At 39.3% G+C, this 18,934-nt stretch overlaps 2 protein-coding genes across 3 annotated transcripts; both read right to left on the bottom strand.

The window, feature by feature from the left end:
• Window positions 1-4,123: 4,123 nt before the first annotated feature.
• Window positions 4,124-11,193, bottom strand: tmcc2 (transmembrane and coiled-coil domain family 2). Its single transcript, XM_079342612.1, has 5 exons — window positions 10,926-11,193; window positions 8,928-9,365; window positions 8,061-8,671; window positions 7,396-7,531; window positions 4,124-6,796 (listed from the first exon to the last, which is right to left on the bottom strand). The coding sequence occupies exons 1-5, from the start codon at window positions 10,926-10,928 to the stop codon at window positions 6,497-6,499; spliced, it is 1,488 nt and encodes a 495-aa protein (XP_079198738.1). The 5' UTR covers window positions 10,929-11,193; the 3' UTR covers window positions 4,124-6,496.
• A 1,375-nt stretch (window positions 11,194-12,568) lies between these two features.
• Window positions 12,569-16,962, bottom strand: cdkn1a (cyclin dependent kinase inhibitor 1A). Of its 2 annotated transcripts, none has more exons than XM_079342624.1 (3): window positions 16,565-16,962; window positions 14,299-14,755; window positions 12,569-14,207 (listed from the first exon to the last, which is right to left on the bottom strand). In XM_079342624.1, the coding sequence occupies exons 2-3, from the start codon at window positions 14,747-14,749 to the stop codon at window positions 14,152-14,154; spliced, it is 507 nt and encodes a 168-aa protein (XP_079198750.1). In that variant the 5' UTR covers window positions 14,750-14,755; window positions 16,565-16,962; the 3' UTR covers window positions 12,569-14,151. The 2 variants fall into 2 exon arrangements, with proteins under 2 accessions (XP_079198750.1, XP_079198749.1); XM_079342623.1 differs by lacking the exon at window positions 16,565-16,962 and adding an exon at window positions 15,116-15,189.
• Window positions 16,963-18,934: the final 1,972 nt, after the last annotated feature.

The following is an 18,934-nucleotide window of genomic DNA, read 5'->3' as shown; positions in this document are numbered from 1 at the left end:
GAAACCACAAATAATATTAAAAGAGGATAAAGGTAAAACAATTTAAAAAAATAAAAAGTGCTTGTTTAACTAGCCAATCTGCTGCCAAAACGATGTAACAACATGAAAATACCAAAATAATTCAAAATGTCCTCCAAAATCAAAACAAAATCTCAGCAATTTTCCTCCTTGTGCCTACAGCTTTGTATTTAGACATTAAAGAATCATGATAAAATGTGTTGGCATTTGAAGTTGATACCATTGACAATAAAGTCATGTAAAGAAACATTCAGAAAGACACTGAGCAACTTTTCATTAAAGATTGGGAAAATTTAAAAGAGGGACAACATTTTCTGCGTTATTCCCTCTCCCGTACAGATTCACTCCCAATGTTCCCGCCGCAATGATCCCTGTCTCTTCACACAATGCTGTTATCTAAAAAGAGATACACATTAACTACTCAATCAAATTGAGGCAGCAGATTGCACACATTATTAAATAAATCTAACTTTGTTAAAAGTTGAATTAATGTAACTGAAATCCGTTACTAAAGAATAACCTGTTTAAATTATTCAAATAAAGCACACAAATAAATTAACCACATTTTAACAAAAATATTAAGTAAATATCAATAAGGGAAAATGTCTAAATTGTTAAAAAGGTGCTGATATTAATAATTAAATCCAATATAGAAATGATATATAATTTAGTAATACAGCTGAGGGGAAGAAACTGTTCTTGTGGTGAACACTGGTAAGTGGCTGCAGTCCTCTGATGGACCGCAGCCACTTACCAGAGGGGGGAGTCTCAAACAGTCCATGTGCAGAGTGAGAGGGGTCAGCCACCATCTTACCTGCGCCTCAGGGTCCTGGAGATGTACAGGTCATGGAGAGAAGGTAGATTGAAGCCGATCACCTTCTCTGTAGAGTGAATGACAAGCTGCAGCCTGCACTTGTCCTTTGCTGTGGCTGCAGCGTACCAGACTTTAATGGAGGAGAAGAGGGTGGACTTGATGATGGTAGTGAAGTACACCCTCATGGTCTTTGGCAAGTAGAACTTCTTCAGCTGTCGCAGGAAGTACATCCTCTGCTGTCTTTTCTTGATGAGGGAGGTGATGTTATAATAATGTAATGATCATATGGCTCTGGGATTTAATAATATCACATCCTTAAATAGGTATAGTATAAAGATGAAGACTCTATAGTTAAATATAGCCTAAGCTTGGAACAATGAATTATTATATATTAATATAATTGATGTGCATAAGTGGAGAAGTGAAGCCGAATCGGTCACACACTGAGATTCTACTTTTATGAGAAGAAGGCCTGTCAGCTTGCAGGCCAACAAAACCCTCTAGCAATAAGCTAATTTGTTATCTATGTGAACTTTAAGATCATAATTTATGTATTCGAACAAGACGGCTAAGATTACAACTTTTATAGTTAACCAACAATTGGAGGTTTTGCGTACAACCTTAAAAATATACATCCTGTCAAGATGTTTTTAGGATTCAGGGAAAATCTCATGTGAGTCCTTCTAATCTGGGATCTGAAGGAAGTAAAACTGCCAAGGAATGTCCAAATGTTTCTGTTCTCTTATTTTTTAGTGATTTTAAAATGTTCTATTTATTTTTTCTCTTTCTCTCTGTCATTATGCTTTGGATGTTGTGTAAAGCTTTTTGAATTGCCTTATTGTTGAAATGTGTGATATAAATAATCATGTCTTGCCTTGCACAAATGTGTTTTGTACCACATCCTTAAATAAAAAAAATCAGTGTTCTATTAAAATTCAAAACATTAAAGTTAATGGAATCACGCTTAGGGCATTGCTGGACTCTGGGAGTGATCAAACACTGTAAAACTTTCCTTTTTAACATTGAGGTTGCTAATAATCTGCCTTTTGATGCTGTTCTCAGAATAGATTTGTTGGAGTTGGAACAAAGCAGAAAGTGTAATACTGTGACAACCAGAACACAGGCCAAGCAATCTAATGAACCCTCAGCAATTCTCAGTGCCCTGCCCCTTTTTCAGTGAGGAGCTGGAGACCTCACCTTGGAAGAATACCTGCAAATGGAGAAGGCAGGATAAATTCCAAAAGACAGTGGTGACACCATCAACAAGCACTCAGCTAAAGTTACCAGGGTTTGAAGTTTCAGGTAATATAAGTGATGTTCAGAAAACTGATCCATCTTTAGTCTCTCTTTTCCAGAACAAGAAGGAGAAAGAGCCGAAAGCTGAGTTGGACATCATAAGTGACAAGTATATCCAGCAAAATTGCATCCTCTATTGTCAACAAGAGTCAGCGTTGCAGCTTGTGGTTGCCCAGGCAGCTGGAAACACCATGCTTGCCTTGGGGCAGTTAGATCCCAGGGCTGACCACCTGGGCAAACATAAACACATGGCTCGCATTAAAGACCATTTCCACTGGCCTGTCTAGAGATGTTTCTCAGTTTTGTAAAAATTGCCCTTAGTGCCAAATAACATCTGCTAAAACACCCCAAGAGCTCCACTTCAACCTTTACCCATCATTGGCACCACATCTGAGGATGGGGTGGGATGGACATTGTTAGTCTTGTAGAGAGAAGCTAAGCAGGAAATCATGCTGGTTATAACAGACTATTGTACCAAGTATCCAAAAGTTTTTCCATTAAAATCCATAAAGTCAAAAGAAGTTGCTTTCTGTTTGGTACTGTTCTTTTTAAGTTGGGGCTTTCCGTGTGAAATATTAACTGATTGAGGAGCTAACTTTATGTCTACGCTGCTGAAACAGGTGTACCAGTTATTTGGTATCAGGAGTCTCAGGATCACACCAGATCATCCTTAAACAGAGAGGCCAACAGAGCACTTTAACCAGAGTACGTTTTTAAACCATGCTTGGTTTCTCTCCTTTTGTATGGACATGGAGTTTGGGGCCCATTTGCACTGTTAAGAGAGATCTGGGAGGGAGGCAAGGGGAGGGTAGGGTAGGGTCTGTTAATGTTCTATTCTATGTCATCCAGATGACACAGCGGCGGGAGGAAATGAGTGAGTTGGTTTAATTACACATGATGGATGCCGAGCAGCAACAGATGTCCTGGTGCGACAAGTCAACCAGGTCAAGAACCTTCGACCCAGGGCAGAACGTGCTGGTGCTCCTACGTAGTGATAGAAGTGATGCTAATAGGAAGTGTGCTGTTACTCGGGAGGGACATCAGTCCCAAAATATACTCTGATGTAAGGTGACCTCATGAAAGGGGCTACCAAATTTAACCCAATTCACCCTTACAATACATCAAGGTTTACCAGGTCTATCCGACTGCATCAGCTGCTGCCTGATCCTACTTTAATGGACAGTTTTCCTTTACTTTATCCAGGTGTCCAAGTTAAAATGCCGAAGATGTGATGATGCAACAACAAAGTCGTCAATTTGTGTCCTAGGGTGCTCGGGTATGAAGTGCACTGATGAATCACCCTGTGCCCAAGCATGTTACTCATTACAGTGAATCCATTACTAGAACAAAAGTCAAATCAAAAAGCATCACTAGATCTTCAAAAGCCTACATACACCCACACACTGTAAGTTTTTTAAATCATTCTGTCTGGATTGGACCAGTTCAGGTTGTTAATAGGTTAAGCTTTAGGGAGAATGATGTAATCAGTTCTAAGCGCCATTAAATATGATAACAGGTAAACAAATCCTCCTTCTCAAAAGGTTTTTTTCGAGGTATGGAGCTGTCAGTCAAACAAACTGGTCCACAACCACATATTCCTGAGAAGAGGTCTAATCATGGCCAAAATCATGAACACCTGTGTGGGTGTACGGAGCGTTTAACAGGTTTAGCTCCATGAATTCACAGATACAGTGAAATGGAACACAAATAACCCACAGGAGTAGCAGACATAAGCGGCTGATTTGAAACCTCGCATTCATCTGCTTCTCTCAAGATATTGAGCCTGGAAGAAATGTAATCTGGTGCAGATAAAGATACTGCTCATGAGGAGAATTAAATCCAAATAATCTCTGAGGATTATCTCTATTATGGCAGAAAACTGTTCCCTGTCACATTTTATCTCGGGTACTATTTCCTTCTAATTTGTAAAGTCTTAAATAGAAAAGCAGTGTGTTTCATATAAATCAGACAGTATAAAACTAAATCTTAAGTATTGCATAAACCACAATTAATTGTTTGCAAGATTTTATTAAGTACAACCCCAAGTCCTTAAAAGTTGAGACTTTTTGTAAAATGTAAATAAAATACAATATGAGGAGTTACAAAACATTGTAACCCCATATTTGTTTGAAATAGCACAAAGACAACATGTCAAATGTTGAAAAGGAAAATGAAATGCCTCATGATATGATTTGCCTGAATTTGATGCAAACAACATATTTCATAAACGTTGGGACAGTAGCAAGAAAAGGCTGAAAGTTTGTTGGGTGATAAAAAAAAACGGCTGATAGAACATCACATGTCAATAAGATTAACTGGAAACAGGTCTCCTCCGTTCCATAAAAGTGTTGTTTAAAGAAGAAGTGATGCAATAGAATGGTGAACATGACCTGTAACATTTGTTTTTTATATGTGTTCCTGGCATCAAATTCAAAATAGGCATATTCTCATTTTCAACCTTTGTTATATTGTTTTACCCTTTCTTTAATTAAATGGTTTTTTTTTGGTAAAACATCGCAATCTGCGGCATTAACATTTTACATAATGTCCCAACTTCGCAGGAAATGGGGTTGTACTTCTAAAACTAACTAAAAAGCAGTGATTGAGACTGTTCCTTTGGGGGAATGAATAATATATTTCTTCATTTCTACAAATGATAAGCTGTAATCCCCCCCCACCAAAAAAAAAAAAAGATAACCAAGGCTTTACTTCAGTGCATGTTTTGCTGAGATAGCCTCACTTTGCCTATAGCTTTTGTAGAATTATGTTAGTCAATTAATATAAAATGCTTTATAAAAAATGATTCAAATACTTTATAACTCTCTCTGAGATTGTGCAATTGCTTAGCATCTTTGCTACATGAAGCCATTTTACGATTTGTAGCAAGAGTGTAGGCTGTTACTCAAAGTTGCATTATTTACTTTAAAATGACAACATTCAATACACCAACATTCAAAATGTTCCAGTCATATGTAGCTTCATTGCATCAAATACTTGCATACAGTTTCTTCATGAAAAGCTATTCAATTTTTCATAAGTACACTGCTTGACCATTTCTGCTTCAATACCTAATATTCATTTTCTATCCTATCCAATCAGAACTTATAACTTACATTAAATATGTATAATATTTATTTATTGGCTTGAAGAGGTAGATCTATTATTTATCACTGCTTTACAGAGCAGCATTAAAAAAAGCATACTCATTTTTGGTTGCCAGATCGTGTGAAATCCCTCTGACCTTTGTTTAGCTTACTGTTTGGTAATAATAAAGTTATTGATGCTCGTTATCCATTAATGTTTAACTAGATATTGGTGAATGGATTGTAGTATAAATTCTCAGCCACCTTTTCAGAAGTCAAGTATGTACAAATGCTCTTTTTATGAACTGACATACCAAAACAGCATAAACTTAAGCAACAAGTCACAACTTTAAATCATCTTTCAAAGGACCTTAAGGTGCCATCATAGTTTAGTCTCAGCAAAGTTTCTACATAATAAAACCTTTATTTCTTTAGTTTGATAAACCTGCATTTTTTGCAAACTGGATATAAACTTTAAAACAATTTGTAATGCCTGTTCATTTGACACTGTGGATAGTCTTAGTTTGACAAAAGTGTTTTTTTTAAATAGTTTTATGGATGTGATTTTTGTGTTGATTAATTATTATGCGGCTGCCAGATATCTGCAGATTTTTTTAATGCAGTTCTTTAAACTTCAAGAACCAGACAAAGAAAATAAAGAAATGCATCTAAAAGCACCAGAACAAGACGTGAAACAAACCAAGGAATGACACTGTGTTGAGAACCAACATATCTGCACTATAATCCAGACAACAAAATGGCAGTTATAGAGGATTGATGAATAGTCAACTCATGCCAGCTAAATGCATCTTAGTGCACATATGAGGACATGCATGAGCACATAACATTCTTGAAAAAAAACAACCTTTCCCTATGAATTATTCTAAAGCTTCATAATGAAGGTCACAGCAGAAAGATCAGCATTGTAAAGTCATTAGAAGTTGCTTTAGTCTTTGTATTTCATGTATCATAAATTACTAGAAAAGGACAGTCCAAAGTTTTTGGTGACCGCAATGCAATTGATGATTTGTCCACATCACTAGCTAGATAAAATAATGTCTTTTGCTGCTTGGCAAACAAATCTTCATTGTAAACACCTCTGAACACTCTCTGTCACCTAGATCTCGTCCCCTCTTCTACTAAAAGTGCCATTTTTTGTCCTCAGATGCCCAACCTCCACACTCAAAGGAAATAATTGCAGTCGCCCTCATTCTATTTCAGTCTTTGCATCCTGAAATGGTGACTGAGTTAAAAGAAGCCTCTCTGATCTGAAGTCTCAGGGAGCTCAGCTGGGCAGCAACCAAGGCTCCAAAAAATCCCACTGCTTCCACAGAACAAAAAGCAGCAAGGTCAGGAGGACAGTAGCTCCCACCCGTGCTCGTGTCTTCATCAGAGGGGTGATGAAGTTGGCCAAGGTAGAGACAAAGACCAGAAGCACTGCCATGAGTGCCAGGATGATGTTGATGAGTTTGCCCAGCAGAGCTCGAGCATTAGCGTTCTCAACTCCCTCCAACTGGACCACCTGCTGCTGCTGCTGCTGCAGCTCTAGTTTAGTTATGCGGGTCAGACAGGACTCCACAGCTTCCTGTACGAAAAAACACAAACAGAAACCATGGTGGGATTCTTGACCTCAGAAACTCATATTAAATAGTCTAAAAACAACCTCATTTTGATGTTAGGCAGGTCCTTCACAAAAGCTGTGATTTTAGCTAATGTTAAATACTTTTGTTGATTTCATACAGGACATTTCTGCATTCAGGTTTCTTCTTCTTCTTCTTTATTGGTTTAAACTGGTTGATTCTCCACTGGAACGCTATGATGTAATGTGTGGTATTGCGCCAATCATGGTTTAACAAAACTTAAATAGAAAGCAAAAGTCAATTCCTTGCAAGTCAGCCATTGGACCTTTATTGAGGAAATACATTTAAGGTTGTCACTGGCAATAAAAAAAATCCAAGCCAAAAAGTGGAAGTTTATCATAAAACTAGATAAGTATAAGACTTAAAAATATGGATCAGACAACAAAACCAGAAAATTCTTGAAAAACTTTACAATCCTGAATGTACAATTAAAAAACTAAAAGTCTCCCACCAACGACTCAACATATTTGGTCCAATTGGAGACTGAAGTAGCTGACACTTTGTGTCTCAGTCAGAGTCTGAGCTAAGATTGGTGGATTCTTACCTGAATGTCTCTTGCTCGTTCATAGGACTGGTATGCAACTTTTTCCTCCATACTGGCAAGTTCCTGTTTTAGGTTAGTCATTTCATTTTGATGCAGCTCTGTTAAGTCATTCAGTTGTTCTTCAAGTCGCTCATACCTGAATATACAGTCCAAAACACAAACCAAAAAATTAAAAGATCATACAATTAAAAACGTAACGGCCTCCTACACTCTCAATGCACGACAGAAAGCAGGGCCTTGAAACACTAGGCCTCTTTTCTGTAAAATCATCAACCAATTGGTGTATGGGAGGCAGAAACCTAATTTACCTTTCGTGGCTCCAAACTTTCCATTTGATCAAACTAATAGCTAGGGCTGCCAAAGCTTGCCTTGGACCAAACATTCAGTACATTTATTTGGTGCATATCAATAACTTTATATTTTCTCTAGAGTGTTTATGCTGACTTATGTCCAAGGATGCACTACCTTCTGCCATGGGCCTACACTCCAACTATTAAAAAATGATTATCAGTCTTGGTTGTATTATATTTTTGTTATTAGAATTAGTATTCATATTATATCATTATTCATAGTATTAATACAATACAATCACTTTGCAAAGTGCTGCTTATCTGTGGATTTGTATTTGGTCCAAATCTATTAAGCTGTTTTTTAAGGATGTTTACCTGTATCTCTCCTCTTGCAAGCACTGTGTCATGTAGGAGTAGTCACTCTGCAGCTGGCCCTTCATGTCCTCGATGGCATCCTCCATATGTGCCTGGCTGGCTTTAATCTCCTGCAGGCTCTCGAGTAGAGAGTCCCAAGAGCTATGCATGTGATGGTGGTGTTGGTGGTGCCCGTCTAGTCTTGGACTCCCCATGGTTGGCCCTAACAATCCTCCTCCTGCCCCACCAGAATTGCTGCCTGCTCCTGAGCAGGACGTGGCGCTTGAGCACTCGTCGTCACTGCCGTACTTTGGGCTGGACACCAGAGTGGCACTTCCACTTAGTGCACGAGGTGTGGGGGTGTCCTCAGAGTGCACCCCAACTCCGTCCTCGAGTGTGTCCTTTAGGTGAGCAATGTTATCTGCACTGCCAAACTTGTTTCTTATGAGACTGGCAAACTCTCTCGGCTTGGAGACCACAGCTGTGTGAGTGAGGGCGGATACTCCACCTTTGACTCCTTCTACTACTCCCCCTCCAAATCCACTTATTCCAGCACGTACGTTGGCCCCAACGTCCTTTAATCCCTGCTGCATGTCCCGCAGGACATCCTTAGGCTGGCGGGCTGGTCCGTTCTGCAGAAAGGGATGAGAAAAGAGGAAGCAGAGAAGTGGATCTCAAAGGTAGGAGAGAGGTGATTAGGTTTTAGAATGATGAATTCTAGCTGTAGAGAATTAGGTGAGACACAGAATGATGCATTGGTTGTAACAAGTGTTAGGAGATTGAAATTATCAGTCCATTTATGGATACAAATGTCCTGACACTTGGTTGTGACAGTCACAGCCCTAAATAAAGACACCAAATGTTTACAAAATGCACTTGCTCACCTACCTGTTCTATCTCTTTTAGTTTTTTGTGATAGTGCTCTAGTTTCTTGTGCAAGTGTGCGATGGTCTGCGCTGACTTCTGATTTTTCTTCTCAAACACCTGCTTGATGCGGGATGCCTGCTGTTTGTCTGCGTTGTGGGCCAACTTCAGGTACTCTGCAACGTTGTCATCACGAGCCTCCTGCTCCACACGAATCTGCTCAGTGACCTTCAAGACCTTCTGCTGCAGGTGCTCCAGAGCAGCACGGGTCCGCTGTGGCTCGCCGGCCCCCGAACACTCAGCAATGCCTGCTGTGACCCCTGATGCTGCTGCTGCTGCTGCTGATGCCGATGCTGATGCTGCTGCCGCTGCCCCAACTCCATCTGCACTGATGTTGCTGTCAGAGCCTCCATGGCTGGTGTTGGGGGGTAGGCCTAGAGTTGCCACCTCACTCTTGTCCAGCTGAAGGGGCAAAAGGGCAAAGAGAGGTTATGAGGGGCAGAGAGTAGCAAAACAACTACAGATGAGGTACCATTAACTAAATTAAACTGAAGTACAAGAAACCCATTTATGAAAACTACTCAATATTGTACAACAGATAAACATTCAGAGTTATAGAAGTTTGTTGCATCCTAACTAAAATGAGTGTAATTATCATGTTGCTTATCACAACCTGAGATTTTAAGTAGTAAATAAATAATGAACATAATGCAGTATTTACTTGGTTTCAAATGAAACTGTTCTGGCCTATGAACTCAACAAATGCTGATAGATAAAGTACCTGACTAGAATAGCATTTCTCAGAACTTTCCGTCCTAAAATGTTTATGGGCACTGTTTTGCTGGGGGGAAACTCTTAATATAACTTATAACACATACTGTACCTCGTTCTACTTTGGCTTCTGAAATGACTTGCAGTTATTTACTCTCCACCTCTGTTGGTCATGCCCATGATTGATTTTGTGCAGGAATCGGAGAGTATACACAGAAAGGCCATCATGCATTAATTAGATGATACATAATAACTCTGCTTCCTGCCCTGCGTAGCCTCTTTGTACAAACAACCTACTCTGGCCTATCTTTCCTTTAGAGATAAATATGATAATGTTAATCGTTGGTAATGGTGCACGCAGGCAAATCTTTGGATTCAAGCACCAACCATTATCTATAGCCTATATGCATTTTACATGAGGAGACCAGCACCAGGTATCATCTCGTTTATACAATAGCACCTGTGTTCACTAATGCACAGGTGATCCCCTGGTCAGAGTAATATTAATAGCCTATCTTTAGCAAAGCAGATGGTGGATTTGTTAATAAACCCTCAACCTGGCCTCAAAAGATTGCAAACATGAGCTTAGGCGCATACATGACACCAAAACATCTCATAGCACTGCTCTAATTTCCCCAGACAGGACTGTGCGGGAATATGCGTTCCATGTGCGTGACAGTGTGAAAACAGCACAATGGTTAATATGAATCAACCAGAGCGAAGCACGGCAGGCAATGTTTTTTTTTTTTTTTTTTAACAAAATGTAGGTTACAATTACATCGTAGGCTAATGGAGAGGGAACATATGCATAACATAGACCCTAATCAGACAGAGATTGCTTATAATGGAGTACATAGGCAATTTAGTGGCTCATATGTGGAGGCGATGCAGTATCCATCGTTATGGGTGAGAACAGACAACAAAAACAACACAGAGCAGATGTCCAGAGCTAACGGTGCACGCGGGGGTGATTGTCCGGTGATGACTCAAACGGCTTGTAGACGGCGGAAGGAAAATACAAGGGCTGCGATAAGGATGAAGATGACAGATGTCTATGGCAAATTTTAAAAAAAAAACCAAGAGGACGTGGGGTGGGAGATGGAGTAGAGGGGAAGGAGATGTGCCTTACTCACTCGGTGTGAGACACACTGTGACGTGATGGGTGGCCGATGGGTGTCAACAAGCGTGAATGAGGACACATGAGGATGAGACGCAAGCTGCACAGCGATAGATTTAAATTAGAAACGTTACCATACTGCTTTAATCCAATTTTTGCAGTGCCATTGCAAGTCTGTGTTCAAGGCCCATCCTCCTCCTGCCTCCTCCTCCCCCTGTACTCACTGAGAGGAGGAGCCCCCCTCCTTAAATATCTTTACCCTCAGCCGTTGTATGGCTGACTATCACCTCTCTGGGTCCTAATATTCCATTGTTAATTCCATCGATATCCGCAGCCTCCCACTCTCTTCCTCTCTCTGATACTCTAATCTCTCTCTCTCTCTCTCTCTCTCCCTTCTTTGTGTCATATGCTCCCTCCGCCTCCCCCTGTTTCTCTCATACCTCTCTCTCCCGCGCTCCCTCTCTTTCAGTCTAAATGCAAATGTAGGCTGTCCTGTCCTATAATGGATGTGGGAGCTAAGAGACAGATGATGGAGGGGAACGGGAGGGGGGATGGGAAAGTTTTGCGCAGGCGTGCAGGTGCTTATGCTGCTGTAGCCACATGAGGTAGGGAGGGAGGGAACACAGTTAAGCCTGTGGCAGGGCCTGTCTAGGCCTTTCATCCCCTGAACACCCCCCCAAAACAAACATATACACCCAGTGTGCACTGATGTAGAGCCAAAGTACACAATGTTTGAGATGAGAGTGACTCTCAATGTTCCTTCATTCTTCTTATAGAGCAGGAGAAATTGTGCCATGTCAGCTTTTTGAAGTTGTCATGGTCTGTCTGTGCAGGAACAAACACCTTCAGATCATGAACTGGCCACTTCAAAGTGAACAATTAAAAAAAGAAAATATTAAAATACTAAATCTAGCAGGTTATTATTAAAACAACACAAAAACGACACATCTTATTACAATGTTACGAGACATTAACCTGACAATCATAATAAAATTGTGATGTAGTAAAGGTGAAGTGAGATCCGATGTGTCCTTTGTTCATGCCTTTAACCCAAGTTGCTCTCGCTGCTTCGGTGGTGGCGTTTGCATGAATGTGATTAGTTGATACAGAGACTTTAGGATTGTGGTGTGAGTGGGTAGGCGTGATCTGCAGTGTAAAAACACTTTGAGTGGTCAAACTAGAAAAGCGCTTGAAAAGCTCAAGTCCTCCTGCATTTGTATTTAATGACTGGACCATGATGTGATCTTCTTAAGGCTTAAAATAGAACATGAGATCGACAGGCAGATTGATGCAGCCTCAGTATCAGACAGATACCAAACCTTTGTGCTGAAGAGGAAGCTGAGCCAGGAGCTGTACAGAAACAAGCTCCGAACCAGAGCGCCTCCTTGGTATTTTTCTTTGGAGTTTTTCTGGGTAGATCCCACTTTGCTTTGAAATTTCCTTGGAAGGGCCAATATTGTTATAAGGGAGAGGAACATCTCCATTTCATACTGCTTCCAGTGTGACCCCACCCAGCTGGAATTGTATACTTGTATATTATTGGATTATTACAGATGTGTCCTTCAAAGCACAGAAACTGTCCATAGCTTGTTAAATACAATAACCATTTCAAAAATGGATACATGTATTTTTTCTAAATGTCACGACTTAGGTGATTCTCAAAATGTGGGAATAAATATAAATCCTGAAGGTTGTCTATTTTTCAAATGTACCGGCACACACCAACATGTATAAAAGGAATGATTAAAACAAATAAGCACCACAAATACAAAAAAGATTGACTTGAACATTTTATTGGAATATATACAAAATCCTCATTTAAATGAACAAAACTAACTAAATTACCTCAAGGCACAGTATCTCACAATAAATAAGAATAAACATTTTTCATTTGTAGCTTTAAAAAAAAAAATATCAAAGGACATGTGCACAAGCAACTATTACCAGAAGTGCATTTATCATTTGGGGTAAAGCTGGTATTTGCCATGCTTTGTAATAGCAGTGGCAAATGTTTTGAAACGTGAGTTTGTGAGAAATCCCAATACAGTGACCATGTTCCACACCCATTGAGGTCACCCATAGCAGCGAGGTATGCCAACATAAACATTAATAAGTGTCATGAACAAACCAAGTTCGCCACTGAAGGCAGATAACACCATTTCTTTTATAATTGCACTATGCGTCCAAATAGAAAGAATAAAGCGCTTAGATTTAGCTTGGTAAATAATACAACAGCTTATAAGAACACTTTCTTGTGATTGTTTTTAATGGATTCAAATACCAAAATATGTGCTGAAAAAAGGCACTTCAAACTGGGTGCTTTGTTTACACCACCTATCAGATATTTGTGCAACACTGCAAAAATATTTGTTTTGTTTTTATAATTACAGTGCTACTTAACAGTGCTGTTTTAAATTATATGGATAAATCTCTTTAATATATCTAAATAGATAAAATATAAGTTCTCTATAGACATAGTGTGAGGCGCCTAACATACATGACTGACATGTCAGAGGCTGGGCTGGGCTTTTCTCTTTTTTTAAATCTTCTCTGAAAATTAATCAACATACAGTAGACAGAAGGACTGAAAAAGGACAACATGGCACTTCTGTTGTTAAGAATCTAAGCAAAGCGTCTGCATGTACATGATATCACAAGTATTCAAGCCTTTTCCTATGAGTACATAATGGTTGAACAAACAACAGTTCACCTGGAAATAAAATGTCAATACACTTTGTAGAGCATATGCTCGTATAAAAAAAAGACTCCTGGCCCTTGTTATACACAGAAAAACAAAACATTGTAGAAGAAACTCAATAAAATGTGGATTAGAACAAATAAGCAATAGAGCTTCATCCATTTTCTTCCCATTTTCAATCATTCTGCAGTTTTTTCACAGACACTCCATAATTTACTTTCAGGACAGAATGATTCAAACCTTCGTATTTAAGGAATATGTTTCAAGTGTGTAAAATGAGATAGATCCGTCATATTTCTATACTTAAGCAGAGCGCTTTCAGCACCGTGGAATGCACAGTGGGAAATGTCAGTCAACACTTTGGCATCCCAATGATCAAAATGAGTATAATCCACTGATCTGACAGATTACTGTTAATCTTCTCAGCTTTAATGTCCCCTTCTTCTAACCCCCCCCCCCCCCCCCCCCCTCCAGGATTGATACAGTACCCTAATTAACCGTAGTGAAGATATGTATCTGAGGTCCTTTCTGTTGTTGGATGATTCACTTGGTACAGGACCCCTGATGAGTAACTGCAAAGTCTGTGAACAGTTGAGTTTTCCTGAGTGTCTGTGTGGTTATTTTTTGTATATTGGCACCTTTGCAGTAAACTACGCAGAGAATCACTCGCCAGATTTCCATGGCTGCCCAACAACTCTTCTTTTAGCCTGATAGAAATCTGTTGGGATAAAGAACAGTCAGTTCAACTCATGCGACCCCAAGTTTAATTATAGTCTTTTCTTTTACATTTCTGAAAGCTCAATGTTTACCTGTAATGTTTGTCTGCTTCCTCTTCAGCCCGGTGTTCCCTCCTCTCTTTGGCGTTTTCTCCAGTTTTTCAAGGTTGAGTTCAGCACGTCTCTTCTCTGGCATACGGGGAATGTTCTCTTTATCATTCTGCGATGACCCCACCTTCCCACCTTTGGGCGAAACTGCTGCCACTGCCACCCTGCGACCTCCTGCCTGTCCCAGACCAAACCTGCAGGATCTGTATAGCAGAGGCACCTTGGTTCCTGGTATTCCCTCCCACTGGAAATCACTGCTGTCCAGAGGCTTATCCAAGATGAAATCAAAGCCCCACCGTTTTGAGGCCTCTTCCAAGTCTTTCCGGAGGGCAGCCTGGTAGTCTATCTGCAGCTGCTCACGGTCGACTGGGCCAAACAGAGCTCGACGGGCAGGGCGGTTCCCCAGGGTGCTCGGGATCTTGTGAGACGCCATCATTAGACACTGTAGGAAACAGAGAAAAAAATCTCCCATTAGAACAAAGCTGCTTCTGGATCTCACCAGTGATCAGCTAATACAGACAAAGTGACAGTAATTATCTGACGAGTACAGGTCATTTTAAATTGATCCGTCAATATGCATCATCTTTGTTGCTTTCAAGAACTCTTCTGCCTGAACATGAATTTCTCTGAGAAATTTCTTACACTGCAAAAAATAAAAGGTTCATTAAGCATCCTAATAGAAAGTAAAACATCCTAAAGCCGATGAAATCCCAGACACCAAACTTTCTGAATTATTCCCAGTTCGCACTTTAAGTCCAAAATAAAGTATGTTTTTCTGCCTCAATTTTAAAATCTTGCTTACCATGATTCTGAAAAGGTTGTTTCCTCAATGAATAGTAGAGAGCATCTCAGCAGTGTGATGCTGATCAGCTCTTTATAAGACAGCAGACAGACTTGACTCACTGAGCCCTCCTCCGTGAATCACTGGTACATGCCTGGACATAATCTTACTCAGACATGTGAGGGCAAATCTTTAACTGAGATTGTGAAAAGTGCAGGCGCACAAAGTCACCACTAGGGAGGGATAATAGACCGTCCACAGACAGCCAGCTCAATACCAGATATTCATTAATGAACCTCTGAGAGAATCTGACATTCATCAACGTTTTTTTCCCCCCAGTATGTATGTTATATTTTTTTTACAGCAACCTTATACAAACTCCTCATAAGGATTAATATATCATGGCATTGTTTCTATAAGAGCTTCAGGAAGGAAGCATGAGTCTCAGGAGAATAATTAGTCATTATAAACTTCCAGGAAGGGCTGGGCAGGATTCCCATTCAGAGAACAATCTAAAGAAACCATTTACAGCCCACCCTAACAATTCAGCTAAATTACCTCAGCAATGGAGATAAGAGGTCATTGCCATTATAATGAAATGATGGTACAAAATAATAGATATCTCACTTTTGCAGATCAAATTCATCAAATGAGGTTAGAACAGAAAGTGAAAGACCTTTATCACTGGCATTTTATTTTTTTAATTCAACGGTGCCAATAGTTCATAACTTTTTAATCATGCCTTTCTCTGATCATTCCCCTGACACTGTAACATAACCGTGAGTGAACTGAAGTCAAGTGGTATTTTTTAAGGGTTAAGTAGGGAACAACATTTTTGAGGGACAGTACCCCCCCTCCCTCTCCCACACCACAGCCTTTCTCATCCCTGGATATGACGTCAGAGCTTTGACAGGGCGGGGCCAACGTAGGAAATACTGATTCAAGGTTTGTAGGCGGGAGAGCGACCCATGGTGCACGAGAGGCGAAGTCACCGTCTCACGAGAGGCGAGCTATGAGACCCTGCCCAGTTTACTCCAGCTCCACGTGAGGCTGGCGCTCGTGTCGACCAGTGGCAATGGGCTGTCTTACTACAGCCTAAACAACCTCTCTCGTCGTCAAACTACCATAAAAAAAAATTCAAGAACAACTCAGTATGTGTGTTTTAAGATTTCCGATCAAACCCACACTTTAAGTAAAACTTACGTATGTGCATATTAAAAACATACACAACTAAGTCATATAGTTTGTGAACGCTATGTAGTTATTTTCACATTGGTATATAAAAAAAAGTTAAATATAAACCGACAGTATTTGGACATTCAAGCAGACTACATGGTCTAGCCTACATGTCGGACTAATTTGATAAGCAGACCTCTGGCTTTGGAGCTGTATACATAGTAAGAGCTAAAATGCCTATTCAAACTACTAAAAGCAAAGCAAACAAAGAGCTGTTTCAGTCGTCTTACTCACATTGTTAGTAGTCTGTAGTCAGCTCCAGTGAAGCTCCTTATTTAAAACTTGATGGATGAAGCAACTCTGTGTATCTTCTTGTCTTTGGTAGTATTCAAAACAGCTCAGCTGCCGTTGTCCCTCGAAATCAATGTTTTCAAAAACTAGTCTATCTCGAATAATTCAAATCTGCTTGTAAGGATGTAATATGCCGACACGTTTGCTCCTTGATAACCTCTCGAAGTTTTCTCATTCATAGACAGCGGCTGAAGTTTTATGAACTCAGGGGGCGGAGAAGCTCCGCTCGTGCAGGGGTGGTGTTTGCGGGCTTACACATGGATTTCGCCCGGTAAACACATGAGCACACGTGAAGAGTTGGCTCTGTAGTAGTCTGGGGGAAATTCCTGCACAGCCAGACCTGCAACTCTCTGCCTCTCAGTGCGCATGTCAGCGCGCAGCCTGACTATGGAGGAGGTGGCCGAGCACTGAAACAGTTTCTTAATTGAAACTTAAAGAACATTTAACATAATGTATAAAATAGATTTAGATGATATTTATTCATAGGGGAAAATGTCATTCATTTTGAGTGATGATTACCAACTTTTTATTTTAGCCCAGAATCTTGAGAGACGAGACATAAACAATTACCGAGATGCCTTCCTAAAAAATAAAATGGTAAAATAATTAAAAACTGTATATTTTACAAAAAATAAATAAAAAAAATATATGTATATGTATATATATATATATATATATATATATATATATATATATATATATATATATACACACACACACACACACACACACACAATGAAATTGTAAAATTTCAAATAAAACCCTACAACCAGGTGAAATTAAAATTAAATGAAAGTTAATGTAAGTTTACACCTAAAGTAACAATCAAGTTGTCTCTTTACACAAAAAAATGAACACAGCTGTGTGTCTATTAATTAAGCCGTAGTGTCTATTATTAAGTATTATTTTTTGATTGTCCACTCAGCGCTAAAAGCTATACATGGAAATGACGTGTTCTGCTTCTGGCCTTTCTTTCAATAAATTACTTCATCAGATTTCGAGGTCACAAGCTAAAATATTGTGAAAGTCACAAGATTAGTTGTGTACACATTATTTAGTCTTGTACATGTTAGTCTTTAATTACTTGTTCATATTTTGGTTTGAGTCTACAGAAGTTAAATTCTCTGTGTTTTAAACATGGCCAATAATTCAGATTCTGAGATTTCTTCAGTCTCCTCAGAAGGTACAGGGGTCCTCTTCAGAATTTAATCTTGTTATAAGAGTAGCAGCTGTTATATAAATCTTATGAACTATCTTAAAATGGGTTTCTTTAACTTTAGGGAAAACAGACAGCTTAAAACTTTTGAAATGCGATTTATTCACAAAAGTTGACGTTGTTGACTCAATAGGACTTTAGTGTGTAAGTTTTGTCATGATCATGAAACCAACTTAAGCTCAGGACAGTATGAACACATATGTTATTACATTTTTAATAAAACAAGTTCCACTCTTTAGTGACTTGTTATACTGCCTTAACATTTGCATAACCAAACACACAACTGCTTGTGTCAGTATAACACATCTTTACAATACTACAGAATCATCATTAAAAAAAAACCCCAAGTGCAAAGTGTCCAAAGGCAAGGAGTTTTAATGTTGTGATAACTTAAAATATCTAGAAATAAAAATCTAGAAATAACGCACATCTTTCTGCACTAAGAACCTATAATCTAACATATTAATTGATACTTAAGTATCAGCCTGGTGTGGTTACATACGTTTCTGCTTTGGACTGACGGTCATGTAAGCATGTCCCATCTAGATGGTTAAAGTACATGCACTAACAATTCTTAATCATTTCCTGATTTTACATGAAAATGTAACCTTATAAGGATTTTGGATTCAAGTGATAATTCCCAGTTTCTACAGGAGACAGTTGTCTGTGGATGACTGTGGATATACCTTCAATAAAGACACTGTACCTCTTCGTTGACTTTCCAAAAAGACTAAATGCTTAACCTGGCAAGTTCCCGTGACATTTGTATTGATTGAGTGACTTAACACAGTCAGGCTTTTGCCCTGCAACCATAAGAATCCTTTTTGATGAAGCAAGGTGAAGTGATGCACGGTGAATAGAGCTATATTATAATTGACCAAGAATCTTCGAGGGAGATCTTCTCTTTGCCTTTTTATTACCTGTCACTATGGTTATACCATGTCTGTATATGCACAGTGACACTTGACTTTTTATATCATCAATGGTCAGAAAAAGTTATCTTAAATAATATTTTTAATCTAATTGGATTTTAATAATTTCTGGAACTGTTGATCGAAGTAGATGTCCCATAATTATAAATACGTTAATACACTTAG

This window comes from Symphodus melops (genome assembly GCF_947650265.1).
Source record: "Symphodus melops genome assembly, chromosome: 4".
NCBI lineage: Eukaryota > Metazoa > Chordata > Actinopteri > Labriformes > Labridae > Symphodus > Symphodus melops.
The sequence above is the reverse complement of the archived record's forward strand: the minus strand, read 5'-3'. Positions and strand labels throughout refer to the sequence as shown.